The sequence below is a fragment of the Protopterus annectens genome, chromosome 1.part2, assembly GCF_019279795.1.
Source record: "Protopterus annectens isolate FY-2018-M chromosome 1.part2, PAN1.0, whole genome shotgun sequence".
In the NCBI taxonomy this organism is placed as follows: domain Eukaryota; kingdom Metazoa; phylum Chordata; order Ceratodontiformes; family Protopteridae; genus Protopterus; species Protopterus annectens.
Window position 1 is genome coordinate 955,151,788 of NC_056727.1, and position 17,013 is coordinate 955,168,800.

The following is a 17,013-nucleotide window of genomic DNA, read 5'->3' on the forward strand; positions in this document are numbered from 1 at the left end:
TATGGACAGTGATACCTAAAAAAATGTTAATGTCCATTTTCATTACAGATAGCATGGACAAAGTTATCAAATCCAAACCATGTGGTGGTAGAGCGATACTGATAACAGTGTCGACTTTACTATATTGTGTTATATGCAGTGCTTTTTAGAGGACTGTCCATCTGCTGTGGCCCCAAATGGAAGTGATAAACATTCTGGAAGTGTGAGAGGGCTGATGAATTAATTAAATGTTAGTGTTTGGAACTCGCAGTCAGTTATTTTCATTATTTATAGAACATTATAAGAGGGGCAGGAGATTATTCTGCCGTTTTTCAGCTGTCATGATGAACTGTTATAAAGTAGCAGCTGAAAGGGGAGTAGAAGTATTATTATGTAGTGATATTTGGAGGTGGATTTAGTAGCATGATGCATAGTACAAGTTCAGAGTTGCTCAGATTTAAAATGTGTTATGTTGTGAGGTCCAAAGATCTTTCTGCTGAGCATTAGATGATGATGCTGTTTGTAGGCGAGAGAGATTACTTTGGAGTTGATTTTGTTGTCATCAGAGTGGCAGGTAAAATTGATGTAGTACTGAAGAGGAGAGAGTCCCTGCATTAATCTGTTAGGACCAGTGAACACTTTAAGAACTGAAAAGCTCAAAGCTACATTAGTTTAGTGGTTGACCTTGTGCAGATTGTGCAGTTTTTCTTTATTCTTAAGATAAACTTGGATTTGAGCTTTTACTTGGCACAGCACTTTTTCAGGCCCTGTAAAGACAGATTATACACTGAGTAGTTTTACCAGGTAGTAGATGGACTTGTTTAATGGCATTTTCAAGAGAAAAAAAAATAGTTAAAAAAAGAAAAAGGCAAACTGCTTCATTGCAGTTTATTATGTATGTGTAGATTGCTTCTTGCGGGCTGTGGGGCTTTTCATCAGCGAAATTTGTGGAGAAGGAAAGACAGGGCAGGGTGTGTACTGAATTTTGCATCATGGCATTCAGAATTACTGAATTCTGAAGCCAAATCAAGGATTGCCTTAGAAAAATGGCTGTTTTGACTACTTTTCTCTGTGCTGAGTGAAACTGTACATCAAATGCCCTATATGTCACTGTGATGCCCATGCCCTGGCCCAACAATCATGGAACCTCAGTCATCACCACTAACACCAGTGAGGAGCATCTCATATAGGAGGAAAGGATAACAAATACACACAGTAAAGTGAAATTTCCCTTAAGAGCACACAGAGATCACAGTCACTCCTGGGCTGGTCGCTCCCTTGCTCTCCAGGTCCCCAATAAGACTTCCCACTGGCACAGCTATAGGGTCCAGATCTCAGTCTAGTGGGCAAGCTAAAACTTCCAGCACCCTCTCTGTCTAACCAGTGCTTCGTGTCTCTGCCCTAGTAGCGCGCGCGCACACGCACACACACCCACACACACACACACACACACACTTTGAGAAGAGTTTATATAACCACACAGACACTCCTGGGGTAGGCTGGCACAGGTTCTCCAGCTGATCCCCTTTTTTTCCAAACTATACGGTAGTACCAGCTGTCACCACCCACTAATATTCATCAGCTACTCAAAGGCCCTTAAAAGGGTGTCCAGTTATTACTGTGTAATATTATCCAATTATATCCCAGGGCTAAAGCTATTGAAGTGGCTTTGTACAATTTACCAAAGGCATGCAAGTACTCTAAAGAGCTTAAATTATCTCTACATAAACAGCCACAGTTGAAAGGGTTTACCTACGCCTACCCTACCTCCAATTCCCACCCACCCCTGGGGTCATCCTCTTATATTGTTTAACCACACCCCTTCCCTTTCCCACCAATCACAAGAAACTTTACCATTGGCCAACTAACTCCAATTCCCTCCTTTCACTTACTACTCCCTATCTCTCCCACCACTCCCTTCACCTCTCCCTATCCTCACCTAGTATACCTCCGTGCCTATAACAGAAACCTAACAACTTACCCATCCAAATGTATAAACTACCCACCCCAGCCCAGTTACAGCTGTTACTCATACTCACACTTCTACCACTTCTAACTTTAGCCTACCTGCTTACCTCCTATGAACACCCATTATATCCACACCTTAACTACCCCAATAAGCAGACTATCTCTCCTTTTCTGCCTGTCTTCACTAACCATGTTAACATAACATCTACACCCAGCTATCTACTGGCACAATGTCATAGAATAGCCCGCATTAGATATAACTCTCTCAATCCCAGAAAATCTCAAAACCTAAACAGTAAATTCCCAAATCCTAGATTTCAAATACAACTCCTCTCATTAAAAGATGGAGACATTCACCCAAACCCAGGCCCAACAACTGCTACTACCACTCGACTCCTCAACCCCAGTCCCTCTACTATTCATTCCCTTACCAAACCACCAAACTCGCTCTTAATAGCTCACTTCAATATATGTAGCATAAATAATAAAGTTGCACAACTCCATGCTCTTTTAGAAGTCTACTCCTTTGACATTCTATGTTTAACAGAAACCTGGTTAAAACCAGTAAATAAAGACATTGAAGTCATCCCACCCGGTTATAATATCTTGCGACTTGACCGTGCAGCCAGGAAGAGCGCTGGGATAGCTATCCTATTTAAATCAGGGTTACAGACTACTACCTATGACTATAAACCACCTCAAGACTCTAACTCTGAAATTCTTATTTCCAAACTTCATCTTAACTCTTTCAAATCCATTTATATTATCTATATCTGTCTACCTCCTGGTAATAATATTGCCACCGTAGAATATATCCTTTGCTAGTTATCTCAAAATTTTCCCCAAGAAACCATAATCATAGGTGATTTTAACATTGATTGGAAGTGCTGTGGCAGTAGTCACCCTACCACCCATATTAACCAATTTGTTTTTTCTCAAACCATTACCTCCCCTACCAGGATAAACAAGCCTAATAAGAAAGAAAGTACCTTAGATTGGATTCTCATAAATAATCATCCCCAGACATATGAAGCTGTAACCCTCCCTGATGATGTAAGTGACCACTCACTTACCTACATCATCAGGCATAAAACCAATCTACCCATTCCAACCATTTTTAGGACAATTAGAACCAAGGAAAACTTTAACCCTGATCTCTTCCAAAGCGAACTAAGAGCATGTAACTGGTCTCCCTTAAAATACCTCCCACTGGAGGAAGCTGTTAAATACTTTAATTCTAACTTCCTAGCCATACTAGACCACCACGTACCAACCTGCTCTATCACAATTAGAACTAAATGTGCCCCATAGCTTTCAAAAGAAACCAAGCAAAAATCCATCTCACAAATAAATACTGGAGTAAATATTGTATGACTAAAAACCCTGTAGACCAACAAAACTTCAGACAGCTGAGAAATGACACTAAAAAAGCTATACTGTCTGACAAAAGAAACTACCACCTACAATTCCAGCAGTCTCACCATAATAAACCACAAAAGTTCTGGGCGAGTATTAACCAACTATTACACCCAGGTCAATCCATCACACCAAACCTACAAGGCACAGACCAGGAGAATCCCAAGCATACTGCCAATGCCTTTAGTACCTTTTTCACTGAGGCCATTCAAACTCTTACCAGTCAGTTATCACCTCATAGCTTAACTATGTCTAATGCTAACACTACCCCACCCCCTCCATTTCTCTTCCAACCAGTCCCAACAACATATATTCTTACCCTTAGCCAAAAACTGAAACCATCCTGTCCTTCAGCAGACTAACTACCCACTGAATATCTACAAAAATCAGCCAAATCTATTGCCTATCCCATTTCCATTCTCATCAGTAGAACCATCAGTGAAGGACACATCCCTAGAATCTGAAAAGTCTCTCATATTATCCCCCTTCATAAAGATGGAAACTCAACTACCGTCCCATAGCCCTATTTTAACTACCCGCTGATATCTACAAAAATCAGCCAAATCTATTGCCTATCCCATTTTCATTCTCATCAGTAGAACCATCAGTGAAGGACACATCCCTAGAATCTGAAAAGTCTCCCATATTATCCCCCTTCATAAAGATGGAAACTCAACTACCGTCCCATAGCCCTATTTTCTCCTTTGGCAAAGATCATGGAAAAATGCATCCACAGGCAATTGCTAGACCACCTAATCCAAAATAATTTACTTTCCAGCTGTCAACATGGTTTCAGACCTTCCCACAGCACTACTACTGCCCTCCTTTCCTGACTGTATTAACAAAAACTGTAACCACAATATGCTCTCCTCTGCACTGTTTATCGATCTATCCAAGACATTCGATATGGTAAATCACCAGATACTTATAAATTTCCTCAAATCCCTGTCACTAGATGTACTCGCTATAAAATGGTTACACTCCTACTTAGATAACAGACAACAGGCTTTGCTTTGGCACAACATTCTATCTACCTACCTGCCCGTTAAACTTGGTGTCCCTCAAGGGTCCATATTAGGACCCCTCCTTTTTTCTATATTTATCAATGACCACTTAGCAATCCCCCAAGCTACATGCATACAGTACGCAGACGATTCCACACGTATATGCTCAGCCACATCTATATCTGAACTTCACTCCCTTACCCAAAAGGTGTTTAACACAGTTGAACAATGGTTTACACAGCACTGTCTCCTCTTGAACCCCCAAAAAACAAAACTCCTCCTTTTTACTTCTACTCGTAAGTCCTCCTCAATAGATTTCACAGTAACATTCAATAATGGTACTCTCATATCCCCAGATCCAACTACCAAACTACTAGGTATCACCATAGATAACCTTAACTTCGACAATATCAACAGTACTCTAAAAACTGTTAACAGAAAACTAGGCTCTCTACAGGATCAAACCCTTCCTCCCTCCTGCGGCTAGAATAACTATTGCTCACACTCATCTAATCTCTACTCTATTCTATGCCTCACCCATATATACTAATCTATCTAAAAACAACCTTAACAAAATGGAAAACTCCTACAATAACATAGCCAGATTTGCTACAGGCAACCCATTCAGAACCCACCACTGTTATAATCTAAAGCAGCTAGGATGGCTTGAACTACAAAATCAGCTTAAATTCCAGCAACTGACCGTTGCCTATAAAACCTTTTACCAACCGTCCAATACTCCTATACAATCTACCGTCACCATCCCCTATAACAATCTGAAGACTTACGATCATCACATAAATGTCTTGTAAATATTTGTAAATCAAACAAGAGGGCTTGGGGACTCTCTCTTCTTTAATACTGTCAGAAAATCCTGGAACCTTCTTCCCGGTGAACTTTCCTCACTTCCCCTCTATATCACTTTTCAGAATCAAACTGAAACTTTTCCTCAGAACACTCTGGTTGTGCCCCTGTACTAAACCTAACTAGTCAACTAGCTCTTCTAACTTGGCTCTGTATACCCTCTTCCTCTCAAACAACAGGGCTGGGGACTCTCTCTTCTCTAATACTGTCAGAAAATCCTGGAACCTTCTTCCAGGTGAATTTTCCTCACTTCCCTCTATATCACTCTTCAGAATCAAACTGAAACTTTTCCTCAGAACACTCTGGTTGTGCCCCTGTACTAAACCTAACTAGTCAACTAGCTCTTCTAACTTGGCTCTGTATACCCTCTTCCTCTCATTAATCAAGTTCTATTTTCCTTAATAACAACAAAAGCTTGTCCTTCTAGATACTGTTACTTACATCTTCTGGCAACTTATTATTGTGGGAACTTTTTTCTAATTTAATTCTACAATAAGCTACCTTCTTTTTTATATTATGTATTGTACCTGCATTTTTTGCACTATGTTATGAATTTCTGACCTCTTTGATCATCTCTGTACTGTAACTGCAAAATTTTTGTATATATGATTTTGTTTTTCTTTTCACGAAGCTCATCTCCCCGGGCCTCTACTGAAAGTGGGCATATATCCACAAATGTAAAATAAAATAAATAAAATAATAAATAGAACACAAGACAATACTTTTTTACTACACAGTGCTAGTCAAGAGTTCAGAGATCACAGAGAAATACTTAAAATAATTCAGTAGTACAGTTCTGATATCACAGAAAAACACAGTCTAATCTTTCCAGTTTCTAGCTATTTCTAAGAGAAAACACAAGTAGAGCAAGACAGTGCTGGTGGTTGGATGGTCAAGACAAAAATGCTTAATGCTCTCTGATTCTCTCAGTTTTTAAAATCCTTCGTTCACATTACATCATTCTTCACACTTCCCTGGGTTCCCAGGCTAACAGAAACTACATTTACATTCTTCACCTCTGGACAGAAACCAGAGCAATAAAGGACATTTATGCATGCAGATTCTGGCCATTAACTCTGGCCTTAAATTAATAGGGAGGATGCCTCACTCTAGACTTGCAGACTTCAAGTTAAGCATGCTGTGACCCTTTGAAGTTAAAACTCTGTCAGTAGAGTGCACTGTTCCACATGTAACACTAATTTTACAATTTAAGACAACATGCCTGTGGTTTACATTAATATTTACAGATGACAGAATTATTTCCAAAATTCTGTCTGGCTAGGCTGGCAGCCTTCATCTATCTCCCCTCCTGGAGAACTCAAGCTAGTTTTTCAAGTGACCCTTGATAAATGCTGCTTGAAGGAGTTAGGTCTGAGTATACCTTACCCCATTCCCTGTCTTGAGAGCCCATCTGCATTGGCTTTGCTAATCCCACTGCGGTGCTGCACGGACATATCATATGCTTGCAACCCCAGGCTCCATCTTAGCAACTTGGCATTTTGCTGACTGGCTCTGTTTAACCATGCTAAGGGGTTGTGATCTGTCATAACAGTGAATTTGCTTCCATACAGATAAGGCTGAAGTTTCTGCAGTGCCCGCACTATGGCTAGACATTCCTTTTCTACAGCTGCATAGCATTTCTCCCTGGGTTGGAGCTTACGACTGAGATAAACCACCGAGTGCTCTTCCCCCTCTGAAGAAATCTGGCTAAGTACTGCCCCCCCACCCCATGGTTCGAAGCATCCACCTGCACAACAAATTCTGTGCTGTAATCTGGACTGGCTAACAGTGGGTCCTCCCAAAACTTCTTTAAGCTTCTGGAATGCCTGCTGACATGCTGGGGTCCACACTACCTTATCTGGCCTGTTCTTCCTTGTCAAGTCTGTGAAGGGAGCAGCTATGGTACTATAACTGTGGACGAACTTTCTGTAGTACCCTGCTGTCCCTAAACATGTCCTCACCTGCTTTTTAGTAACAGGTGCAGGCCATGCCTTAATGGCTTCCACTTTGGCAGGTTCTGGGCTTACCTTACCACTCCCCACTCTGTTCTAGGTAGGAGGTTTCTGCCATACCCACCTGAGATTTGCTCAGCCCTGCCCTCTGTAGTCTGCCCACCACCTCCCTGACATGCTGAAGGTGCTCTGGCCAGGAATGGCTGTAGATGGCAATATAATCTAGGTAAGCAAGGGCAAATCCTCCTGCTCCTGCTAGGATATGATCTACCAGCCTCTGGAAAGTTGCTGGGGCATTCTTCATCCCGAAGGGCATCTTTGTGAAGTCATACAAGCCAAAAGGAGTCACAAAGGCTGACTTCTCTGTAGCACTGGGAGTCAAGGGCAACTGCCAGTAACCCTTGGTAAGATTAGTGGTTGTAAGATACTTATCCCCACCCAGCTACTCTAGGGCCTAATCTGTCCTAAGCATGGGGTAAGCATGTGACTATTTAATTTCCTGTAATCCACACAGAACCTGGTGCTGCCATCCTTCTTTGGCACCAGCACCACTGGGGAGGCCCAGGGAATGTTAGACTGTTGAATTACCCCTAGTTCCAACATCTCCTGTACCTCCTCCCTCAGAGTCTTTTTGACTCTCTCAGGCACTCTATAAGGGGCCTGCCTAATAGGCCTTTGGGGTCCTGTATACACCTGGCGCTGCCCCAGGTGGGTGCACCCTGGTTTTCCAGTGAACATGTCCCCAGACTCCTGCAACACTGCTCGGATTTCTGGAACCTGAGTAGGAGATAGCTGCTGGGACATTGCTACCCCTTCCACTGAGGTGTCAGCTCGAGCCTCACTGAGGAGATCAGTCACCAGATCTCCCTCAGACTCTTCCTGCAATCCACTGCAAATGATCAGCACAAGGGCCTCCCTATCATGGTAGGGTTTCATCATGTTAACATGCTACAATTTGTGGCCCTGCCTTCTGGCTAGCAGTTCCACCATGTAATTAAAATCACTTACCTTTCTTACCACCTTGTAAGGTCCCTCCCAAGTTGCTTGTTGTGTCTGACAGGAATGAAAACCATTACCTGCTGTCCCACAGCATACTCTCTAGCTCGAGCATTCCTGTCATACCACACCTTTTTCTGTTGCTGGGCTTCTGCCAGGTTCTCCTAGGCCAAGCCCATGAGTTCCCTGAGCCTTGTCCTGAGGTTCAGGACGTATGCCACAACAGACTCCTTGTGAGACTCGCACTCACCTTCCCAGTCTTCTCTAATTAAATCTAGAGGTCCCCTCACCCTATGCCCGTATAGCAACTCAAAGGGTGAAAAACCTGTGGGTTCCTGGGGAACTTCTCTGTAAGCAAACAGATGGGGCAAATGTTTTCCCACTCCCTCTTAAGCTGATCTGCAAATGCCTGTAGCATGGACTTGATTGTAGAGTTTAACCTCTCAACAAGACCATTAGTCTGGGTATGGTAGGGGGTGGTCTTCATGTGCTTCACCCCACAGGACTTCCACAGACATGCCAGCAGGTCTGACATGAAATTGGCACCTCTGTCGGTCAGTATTTCTTTTGGCAAAATTACCCTGCTGAAAATCTCTAACAAAGCATTAGCCACCTTCTCTGCCTCAATGGAGGACAAAACCACTGCCTCAGGGTATGGTGTAGCATAATCCACTACCACTAGGATATACTTTTTCCCTGTGGAGATTGAGGTACTTTGAGGACCCACAATATCCATAGCTACCCTCTGAAATGGCTCCTCAATCACAGGCAAAGGCATCAAAGGAGCTCTCACCTTGTCTCCTGCCTTGCCTACCTTTTGGCACTGCTCACAGGTCCTGCAATACCCCGTTACATCTCTGGAAATTCCAGGCCAATAGAAGTTATGCATAATACGCCTATTTGTATGTTTTATGCCCGTATGACCTGCAAAGGGAATATCATGGGCTATGGCTAGAAGCGCCAGATGGTAGGCTATAGGCACTACCAACTGCTGTACTCTTTCACCTTCTAGCCCTCCCTCAGGGCTCACTCTCTGTATAATAACCCTTTGTCCCAGTATACAGATTCCCCTTTTCCTTGAGAATCAGGTGCCTCCCTAGCTACCTGCCTCAGGCCTTGCAGTGTAGGGTCTGAGAGCTGAGCCTGTCTCAACTCTCTCCTTGTAACCCTACCCAGCTTCCCTTCCACAGGAAGTCTGGTATCCTCTGACAGTGTTACCTCACTGTCAACCTGGGTACTACTACTCACCCCTACCTTTGCAGTCACTCAGTCCAAGGGACCATCAGTACCCCCAAGCAGCTGTGGCTCACCTTCAGTCTCACTGCTACAGGGTATCTCCCTCCCTGATGTAGCCACATCACCAGTCCTGGCTGCAAGTATGCAGTCTGTCTGGGTCTCCCCCAGGCTACCAGACTTACCTGCTTGTCTTCAAGCTTGACTGCGTGTAACTGCACAAGCACAGGGTAATGTACTATCAGAATCATTCCCTATCAGGACATCTGCAGGTATAGCCTCAAACACACCTACTTGCTGGCTTCCTTTTCCACCCTCCCAATCAAGGTAACACCTAGCCAAAGGTATTTGGAATGGGATCCCTCCTAAAGCCCTGACTGGAGTAGACTGCCCAGGCAAGTAGTGCTCCTCTGTAACCATTGCAGGCTTTACAATGGTTATATCAGAGGCTGCCTCTCTATTGGCAATGGCCTCTTTGCCATTCATTACAATAGGATATAATCTCTGGTGGTAGTTTGGTACCCTTTTTATCCCAAGACAACCCACTATTGGCATTTTGTCTTTCCCACTTACTGGCTCCCTCAACTTTTGTTCCCCACTTTGCCTCCGTGGACACCTGTAGGCCACATGCCCCCACTGGTTGTATTCAAAACATTTAAACCTAGCTCCTGGACATGTACCTGGACTAGTGGCTTACTCTGCTACTGGCAGATTCTTTTGGGGCAGTCTGTGCTGCCCACCATGGGTTCCTTTAGACCCATGAGCAGTACTGGGGGTCCCTTTCCTGTGCAGGGCTGCCCTGCTTGCCAAGTATAGGTCTCCCTTCTTCCCCAACTCATCTGAAGTGGCACATTGTCTGTCAGCTAGCCAGATCCTCATGTCCTCAGGCAAAGTGCTAAGGGCTTGTTCCCTCACCAAAAGGTCTGCCAGCCCTTCAAAGGTGGTGACCTGATATCCACTCACCCACCTACCTATGGAAATAAGTGCTCAGTTCAGCAACATATTCACACACACTTTCATCTGCCTTGCGTCTATGCTCACAAAACTTTTTTCCTATACGTTTCAGGTGTTAGCTTAAACAATTCTCACAAGTGATTTTTAACAGCAGTATAATCAAAACATTCAACGTCAGACATTTTTGACAAAACAGTTGCAGCTTTACCATGGAGTAAGGGGGTCAGGAACCGTAGCCAGAGCCTTTGGTCAACACCATACTGTTTGCATACCCTCTCAAACATATGAATGAAACTATCAAAATTATCCCCCCTTTAAACTGCAAAAGAAATTTACTGACTTTTTGTGCTTCTGGGGTCCAGTTACTCCCTTCCTCATTACCTCGATGACTCTGGCGAAGTCAGCATTTCCCTCTAATGCTTCCTCTGCCGCTCCTTTTCCTCCACTTCCAGGTGTAGCAGTTTCTCGCCTGGCACATCTCCGCCAGCTGGCTCCTTGTCAGCTTTCCATACTCCTCTGCTGACATGCTGCCTGCTCACCCTGATTAACTAAGCTAACAAAAGAAATAAAACAATTGTGATCTGAATGCTGAGTATTCACTGCTTTAGAGTACAAAACACATTCAAAACTCACTGTACACCAGCTAGAGGAATTCACTTTACCCACACCACTACAAGCCAATTAGTATTTGACAACCAATTAAAATGTGGTGTGGATATCCCACCACTGCCAAACAATTAATATGTGACAGCTGTGCCCTGCCCCAGCAATCAAAGAGCCTCAGTCCTCACCACTAACACCAGTGGGGGGTGTCTCATATAGGAGGAAAGGATAATAAATACACACAGTAAAGTGCAATTTCCCTTAAGAGCACACAGATATCACAGTCAGTCCGGGGCTGGTCGCTCCCTTGCTCTCCAGGTCCCCAATAAGACTCCCCACTGGCACAGCTATAGGGTCCAGATCAGAGCCTAGTGGGCAAGCTAAAACCTGCAGCACCTTCTCTGTCCAACCAGTGCTTCATTTCCCTGCCCAAGTAGTTCACACACACACACACACACACACGCACACACACACACACTTTGAGAAGAGTTTATATAACCACACAGACACTTCTGGGGAAGGCTGGCACAGGTTCTCCAGCTGTGCCCCTTTTTTCCCAGACTGTACGGTAGTACTAGCTGCCACCACCCACTAATATTTATCAGCTACTCAAAGGCCCTTAAAAGGGTGTCCAGTTGTTACTGTGCAGTATTATCCAATTGGTAGTATAGCACAGGGCTAAAGCTATTGATGTGGCTTTATACAGTTTACCAGAGGGGGATGCAAGTACTCTAAAGAGCTTAACTTATCTCTACAAAAACAGCCACAGTTGAAAGGGTTTAAAATATTTAATAACAAATAGTCAAAACACAAGACAATACTTTTTACTACACAGTGCTAGTCAAGAGTTCAGAGATCACAGAGAAATATTTAAAATAATTCAGTAGTACAGTTCTGACATCACAGAAAAAACACTTAGTCTAATCTTTCTAGTTTCTAGCTATTTCTAAGAGAAAACACAAGTCTAAGATAAGCTTACATATAGAGCAAGGCAGTGCTGGTGGTTGCATGGTCAAGACAAAAATGCTTAATGCTCTCTGATTCTCTCTCTTTTTAAAATCACATTCCTGGTTCACATTACATCATTCTTCACTCTTCCCTGGGTTCCCAGACTAACAGAAACTACATTTACATTCTTCACCTCTGGGCAGAAACCAGAGCAATAAAGGACATTTATGCATGAATATTGTGGCCATTAACTGTGGCCTTAAAACAATAGGCAGGATGCCTCACTGTAGACTTGCTGACTCTGAGTTTTAACATCAAAGGGTCACAACATGCTTTACTTGGTCAGTAGGTTGCACTGTTGATACAGTTTTTCTAGTTCCACACGTAACACTATTTTTACAATTTAAGACAACAAGCCTGTGGTTTACATTAATATTTACAAATAACAGAATTATCTCCAAAATTCTATCTGGCTAAGCTGGAAGCCTTCATCTATCTTCACCCCAATCTTCACAGTCACTACATATTTTTCTTCCTTCAGTTATCACAGCTTGGAAGTGAGAGTTCTCTTTTTTTTCCATTTTATAGGATTTGTCATCAGAACTGTTTTATTCAGAATTTTGAGGTGTAATATTTGGTACAGTTACTAGTCATCAGTGCAGACCTGTTTTCCCCCCATATTTTGACTTATGGAGTGATTGAGCATTTTTCAGGTTGCCTCCTGCATTTATACCTTTTTTTCTGGGTTTGTGAGTGGCAGTTAGATGCTCTTAACCATAATGTTTTTCTGCATGGAGATGTAGCAGTGCCTTGAAGTGTTTAATAGAATGTGTTTGATATTAGGAACCCATGCAGATGGTTCCTTTATTAAGTTATAGCTTTATTGTCATCAAGAAATGGTCATACCAAGATGGCTGCTATTGTTAAGGAAATACAAGTTTTTAGTTAGCTTTTAATGTGCTCACTTCTACAGCTGACTAGAGTGGTGTGGTTGAGGATGTTCTGATGTCACTCAGTGACTGTGGTGTGGTGAAGGTTTACTGTGCCCCGTGCGATAGTTGGGTACCTTTTCCTATGTTTGCATTTTTCTGTCTGTGATGATGATTTTTGAAAGTTAACAAGACATGACTTGTGTTCAGTGCATGGAATCATAGTACTCTGACTTCTTAATAGAGTGGTGCCAGTTCATTTTGCTGTACCACTGTCACATTTTTACAAAGCAGCAGTAATCCCCTAATGTCCAACAAACAGTATGTACTTGCTGCCATTTGCAAGCTTTGTCAGGTGGGTTTCCAGTGTGGAAACAAGTGTTTTGTGCTTCTTTCTGGGCTTACACTCTGTACTGTTTTCACAGGACATGCATCAAGCTTTAACTAATGCTGTTAACCTATAGGATGCCATTATACAGGTCATTAGTTTTGCTCGCTTGTGTTCACAGACCACAGTTCCTGGATTTGTGCTAGTCTCGCTCTAATGCTACAAGTGGAAAAACAAGCCATTTCATGTCAATATGCAGAGATCAAGAACGATCATCTTGCTCTTAAATTCTCAGTCTCCATGGTTATTGCCTTAGCTTTTACAGCTGATTGTTTCTGTACGTGCTTTTTGCTAAAGCATTGAATTACTGCATGATTTAAATATGTTGGAATGTAAAGAACTGCCTATAACATATGATAAAATTCTTTTAGTATAAGTAGGACAGCACTGCTGGGTTCAGAGCATGTAGTTAATTCATTTTTTTTCAGTTTGTAGAAGTGTAAGTAGTTATTAAAGTATACAGTTTCCAGACAGAAGTAGAATTGGTGAACCTTTTTTAAGAGTGTGACACACTTGCTGGAGGTGTTGCGTGAGAGTCCTTCCTTTCTTTTGTGGTATAAGATGACTGAAAAAGAGCCAGGCTATTGTGGAGCACTAATGCATGCAGCACTAACTTCAGCTGTAGTGTCATTGATTTGTGTTAACATAATTTCACTATTCCTGTATTTTGTTTGCCTAAATCTGTAAAGAAGGATAACCTATTTTCCTCCAGCAGTGTGCTTCATCCTAAGAGGTTTGTACCAATTTAAGCTTTCCCTGTAATTTTGGCATAGTATGGATGAGACAGTTCAAGGAGCAACAAGGCCCTTACTGAAAAGTTTGTAAGACGTTAGTGATAATCTTCCCATTAAAATGCATCACTGTAACATTTAGATTGCTAAAGGTTGTGATTCTCCCTAATGTAAGCTGCCAAGAATAGTGAGAATTGCAACTTGAGATTGAAATCTTTTAAAATGATTGCAGTCCTTTCGGAGAAGCAATGCTGCTGGGTTCCTTGTTGAGTTTACTGAATCAAGCCAGTCTTGGGAAATTCCTGTTTGGTATTTGGTAAGCGATGGATTTCATTTTCCTTATGTTAATTTCTGTTTTGCTGGCTTCACAGTTTGGTGACTCGCAGCAGTTGCGGCTGGTCCGTATTCTGCGCAGCACTGTGATGGTCCGCGTTGGAGGAGGCTGGATGGCGCTGGATGAATTTTTGGTGAAGAATGATCCTTGCAGAGGTAGGTGCCTAAGGAAGGAATCATTACCATGTTCTTGATTAAACTGGCTTAGTCTTTCTGATGATTGCCTGCTTTTCAAATATTCAAATACATATATAGAAAATGTAAAGTTCCATCTTTTTGTCTTTCTCAGAAGCTCCTATTACATATTTAACAATGCCTATATTTCACTAAATTCCACATACTTAGCGAACTGTCCTTTTCAATCTGTTTCCTTCTGCTACTGACCTGTACTTTAACATTTTGTGCCATGCTGTCTGTCTGCTACCCTGTTGTCCAAAATAAGTTATTTTTTGCAGCCAGACAGTTGTACTATCACTTAATGTCTATCCTGTCTTTATGTTGCATTGCTTCTTGCATCCATTACTTATCACATCTAATGTCATATACTTCACAAGCAACCAGTTGTAAACCGTCTTCCTGTCTACTTCCATCTTAAGTATATGGATAATGTAATTCTGAAAATAAACTCTTACAGGTCCTGTTAAAGTTCTAGTTTTTAAAATCCAGTTCCATTAAGTTTACCAGTGTTTGTTCTGCATTCATTCTTTTGTTCCTCCACACTTATTCCGCTGTGAAGTCACTCATCACTTTGTCCTACCAGTTTCTACAATAATCATTGACTAAACAATGTTTGTAAACATTTGTAAATTTTCTTTCTGTGTTGATGTTCTGCCTTCTCCTGCAGTAGTTTCCTAAATGTAGCTGTCATCGGATAATGATTGTTTTCCACATTGCTGTACTGTCCTGTAAATTATCTTTACCATAAGGTATGTGTAGAGTGCATATTTTTCATGCAACCATATTTTAAATGTATTCTGCTATACACATTTTTTATGTGGAGGTAAAAATTGTTGATGCTGCTGTTTGTACATACACTATATATTTTTGTGTTATTCTACTGAAACTTTTCTTCATGGCCCCGAGTTTAAATAGATTATGGGTAGTTGGACACCCTTTTCAACAAAAGAAATCTGTGCCCATGACGGTCCCAGATATTCAGTTAATTATGACAACATTTTGGATTTTGAAAGATGAAACTACCTATAATTTTAGAATGTCACTAATCCAAGAACAGCAGTATATTTCACTTCACTCCATTGCAGTCATAATTTAAAATGCAAAGTCTGGAAAGGTTCTTGACTTGGATGCCACATAACTGTATTGCAAAGTGTTTATAATGGCTTTTTTCCTTTCCTGCCACTTCTGGTTTTTGTTTTTGAGCACAGGCCTGGCATGACTTGGTTATGATCATTTGAACCGATAATGCAGATTTGTTGCCCAGAAATGTATTCAGGAAGCTGCCACCCTTTGTATATGGAGCAGATGCCACTTTGCATTACAGTTTACAGACCCTGCTTTCCTGGGAGACTGCATCTTCTTTGAATCTGTTCATTGAGCTTCTCCTCCTTTGCAAGGGGTTCTTGCAGCAGGTAATCACATTATGGCTGGGCTGATTTATCTGTTTCATCAGTCCGCATTTTTTTTTTTTTACTTCAGCACTGGTCACTTCTTCCATGCTTAAGCTGCATGGGTAGCTGGCATTCTCCAGTTTCTGCTGAACTACTGTTACAAAGACAGATTTCAAATCAAGATCCTGTTAAGCAGTACTGATTATTTTTCAGTAAAGTGCCTTTATTTTATTTGTTAACAAATTTCCAGTTGGGTAGACTAATCCAAGGGCAGATGTTCATCGTGTTTCACTGTTGCAGTCATCACTGTAGGGTTCTTCCTGCCGGCAGGCAGCCCTCGGTCAGCCAGAATCCCAAAGTCTGGGTCCGGCGTCGGCTGTGCACTCACCCTCCCTGACGTCAGTGTGCCAGGGGTACAAAGCTCCCAGCCGACACCATGTTCTCCAATCTTTCTTGCCGCGCGGTGGAAGCAGTTCGCAAGTGCCGATCGGCTGACTCCTGTTATTTTTGGTGCTTCATTCCAAAGACATTCTTCTTTTCAAAGCTAAGTACCCCGTTGGGGAAACTTTTTTTCTTGCTCCAGACCGATGTCAGAAAAAGTTAATAATTGTATTTCATGTGGGAAACAAATACCTCATAAGGATTTTCACTCTTACTGTATTCCTTGTCTAGGCCCTGACCACGACGTAGCTAGTTGTTAGTTTTGTGCTAGATTTAATCAACGTACTATTAAACAGAGATACGATTTTGCCTTTCATTACTTTGGGAGGCGATTTAATTACAACATGTCGTCGAACACGCTTCCGACTACCGGAGTTCATAAAAGGTGCAAGGATAAGGATAGGCCTCCAAGGTCCAAATCAGACGACACTTTACAATCAGAGCCAGCTGCCGGTTCGGTCATCGTCAGTGAGGCGCTTTCGCAGCCCCTGTCGTCTGCCATTACAGAACCACTTGCCGAAACGGACTCCCACGAGGAGCCAACTAGGCCTTCGGATACTCCAGGTGCAGGACCTTCGGATAATGCTCCCTCGGATGGGTCCGGAGCCGCTGTGCAGGTACTGGCTTCCGAGGGGGTTTTCAGGCCTACGCAGCTTCAGGTAAAGACAAAGACTCCTTATAAAACAAGCCCAGGCCTCCTCTGATC

The 17,013-nt window shown here is 42.4% G+C and overlaps 1 protein-coding gene across 1 annotated transcript in view; it reads left to right on the forward strand.

Moving 5' to 3' along the window:
• LOC122792184 (microtubule-actin cross-linking factor 1-like) overlaps positions 1-17,013 on the forward strand; it is a gene marked incomplete in the record, with an annotated part of 3,579,694 nt that overhangs the window by 3,377,728 nt on the left and 184,953 nt on the right. The window contains 1 exon segment of the mRNA XM_044059907.1: positions 14,337-14,454. Within this exon segment, the coding sequence (XP_043915842.1) occupies positions 14,337-14,454 (118 nt within the window).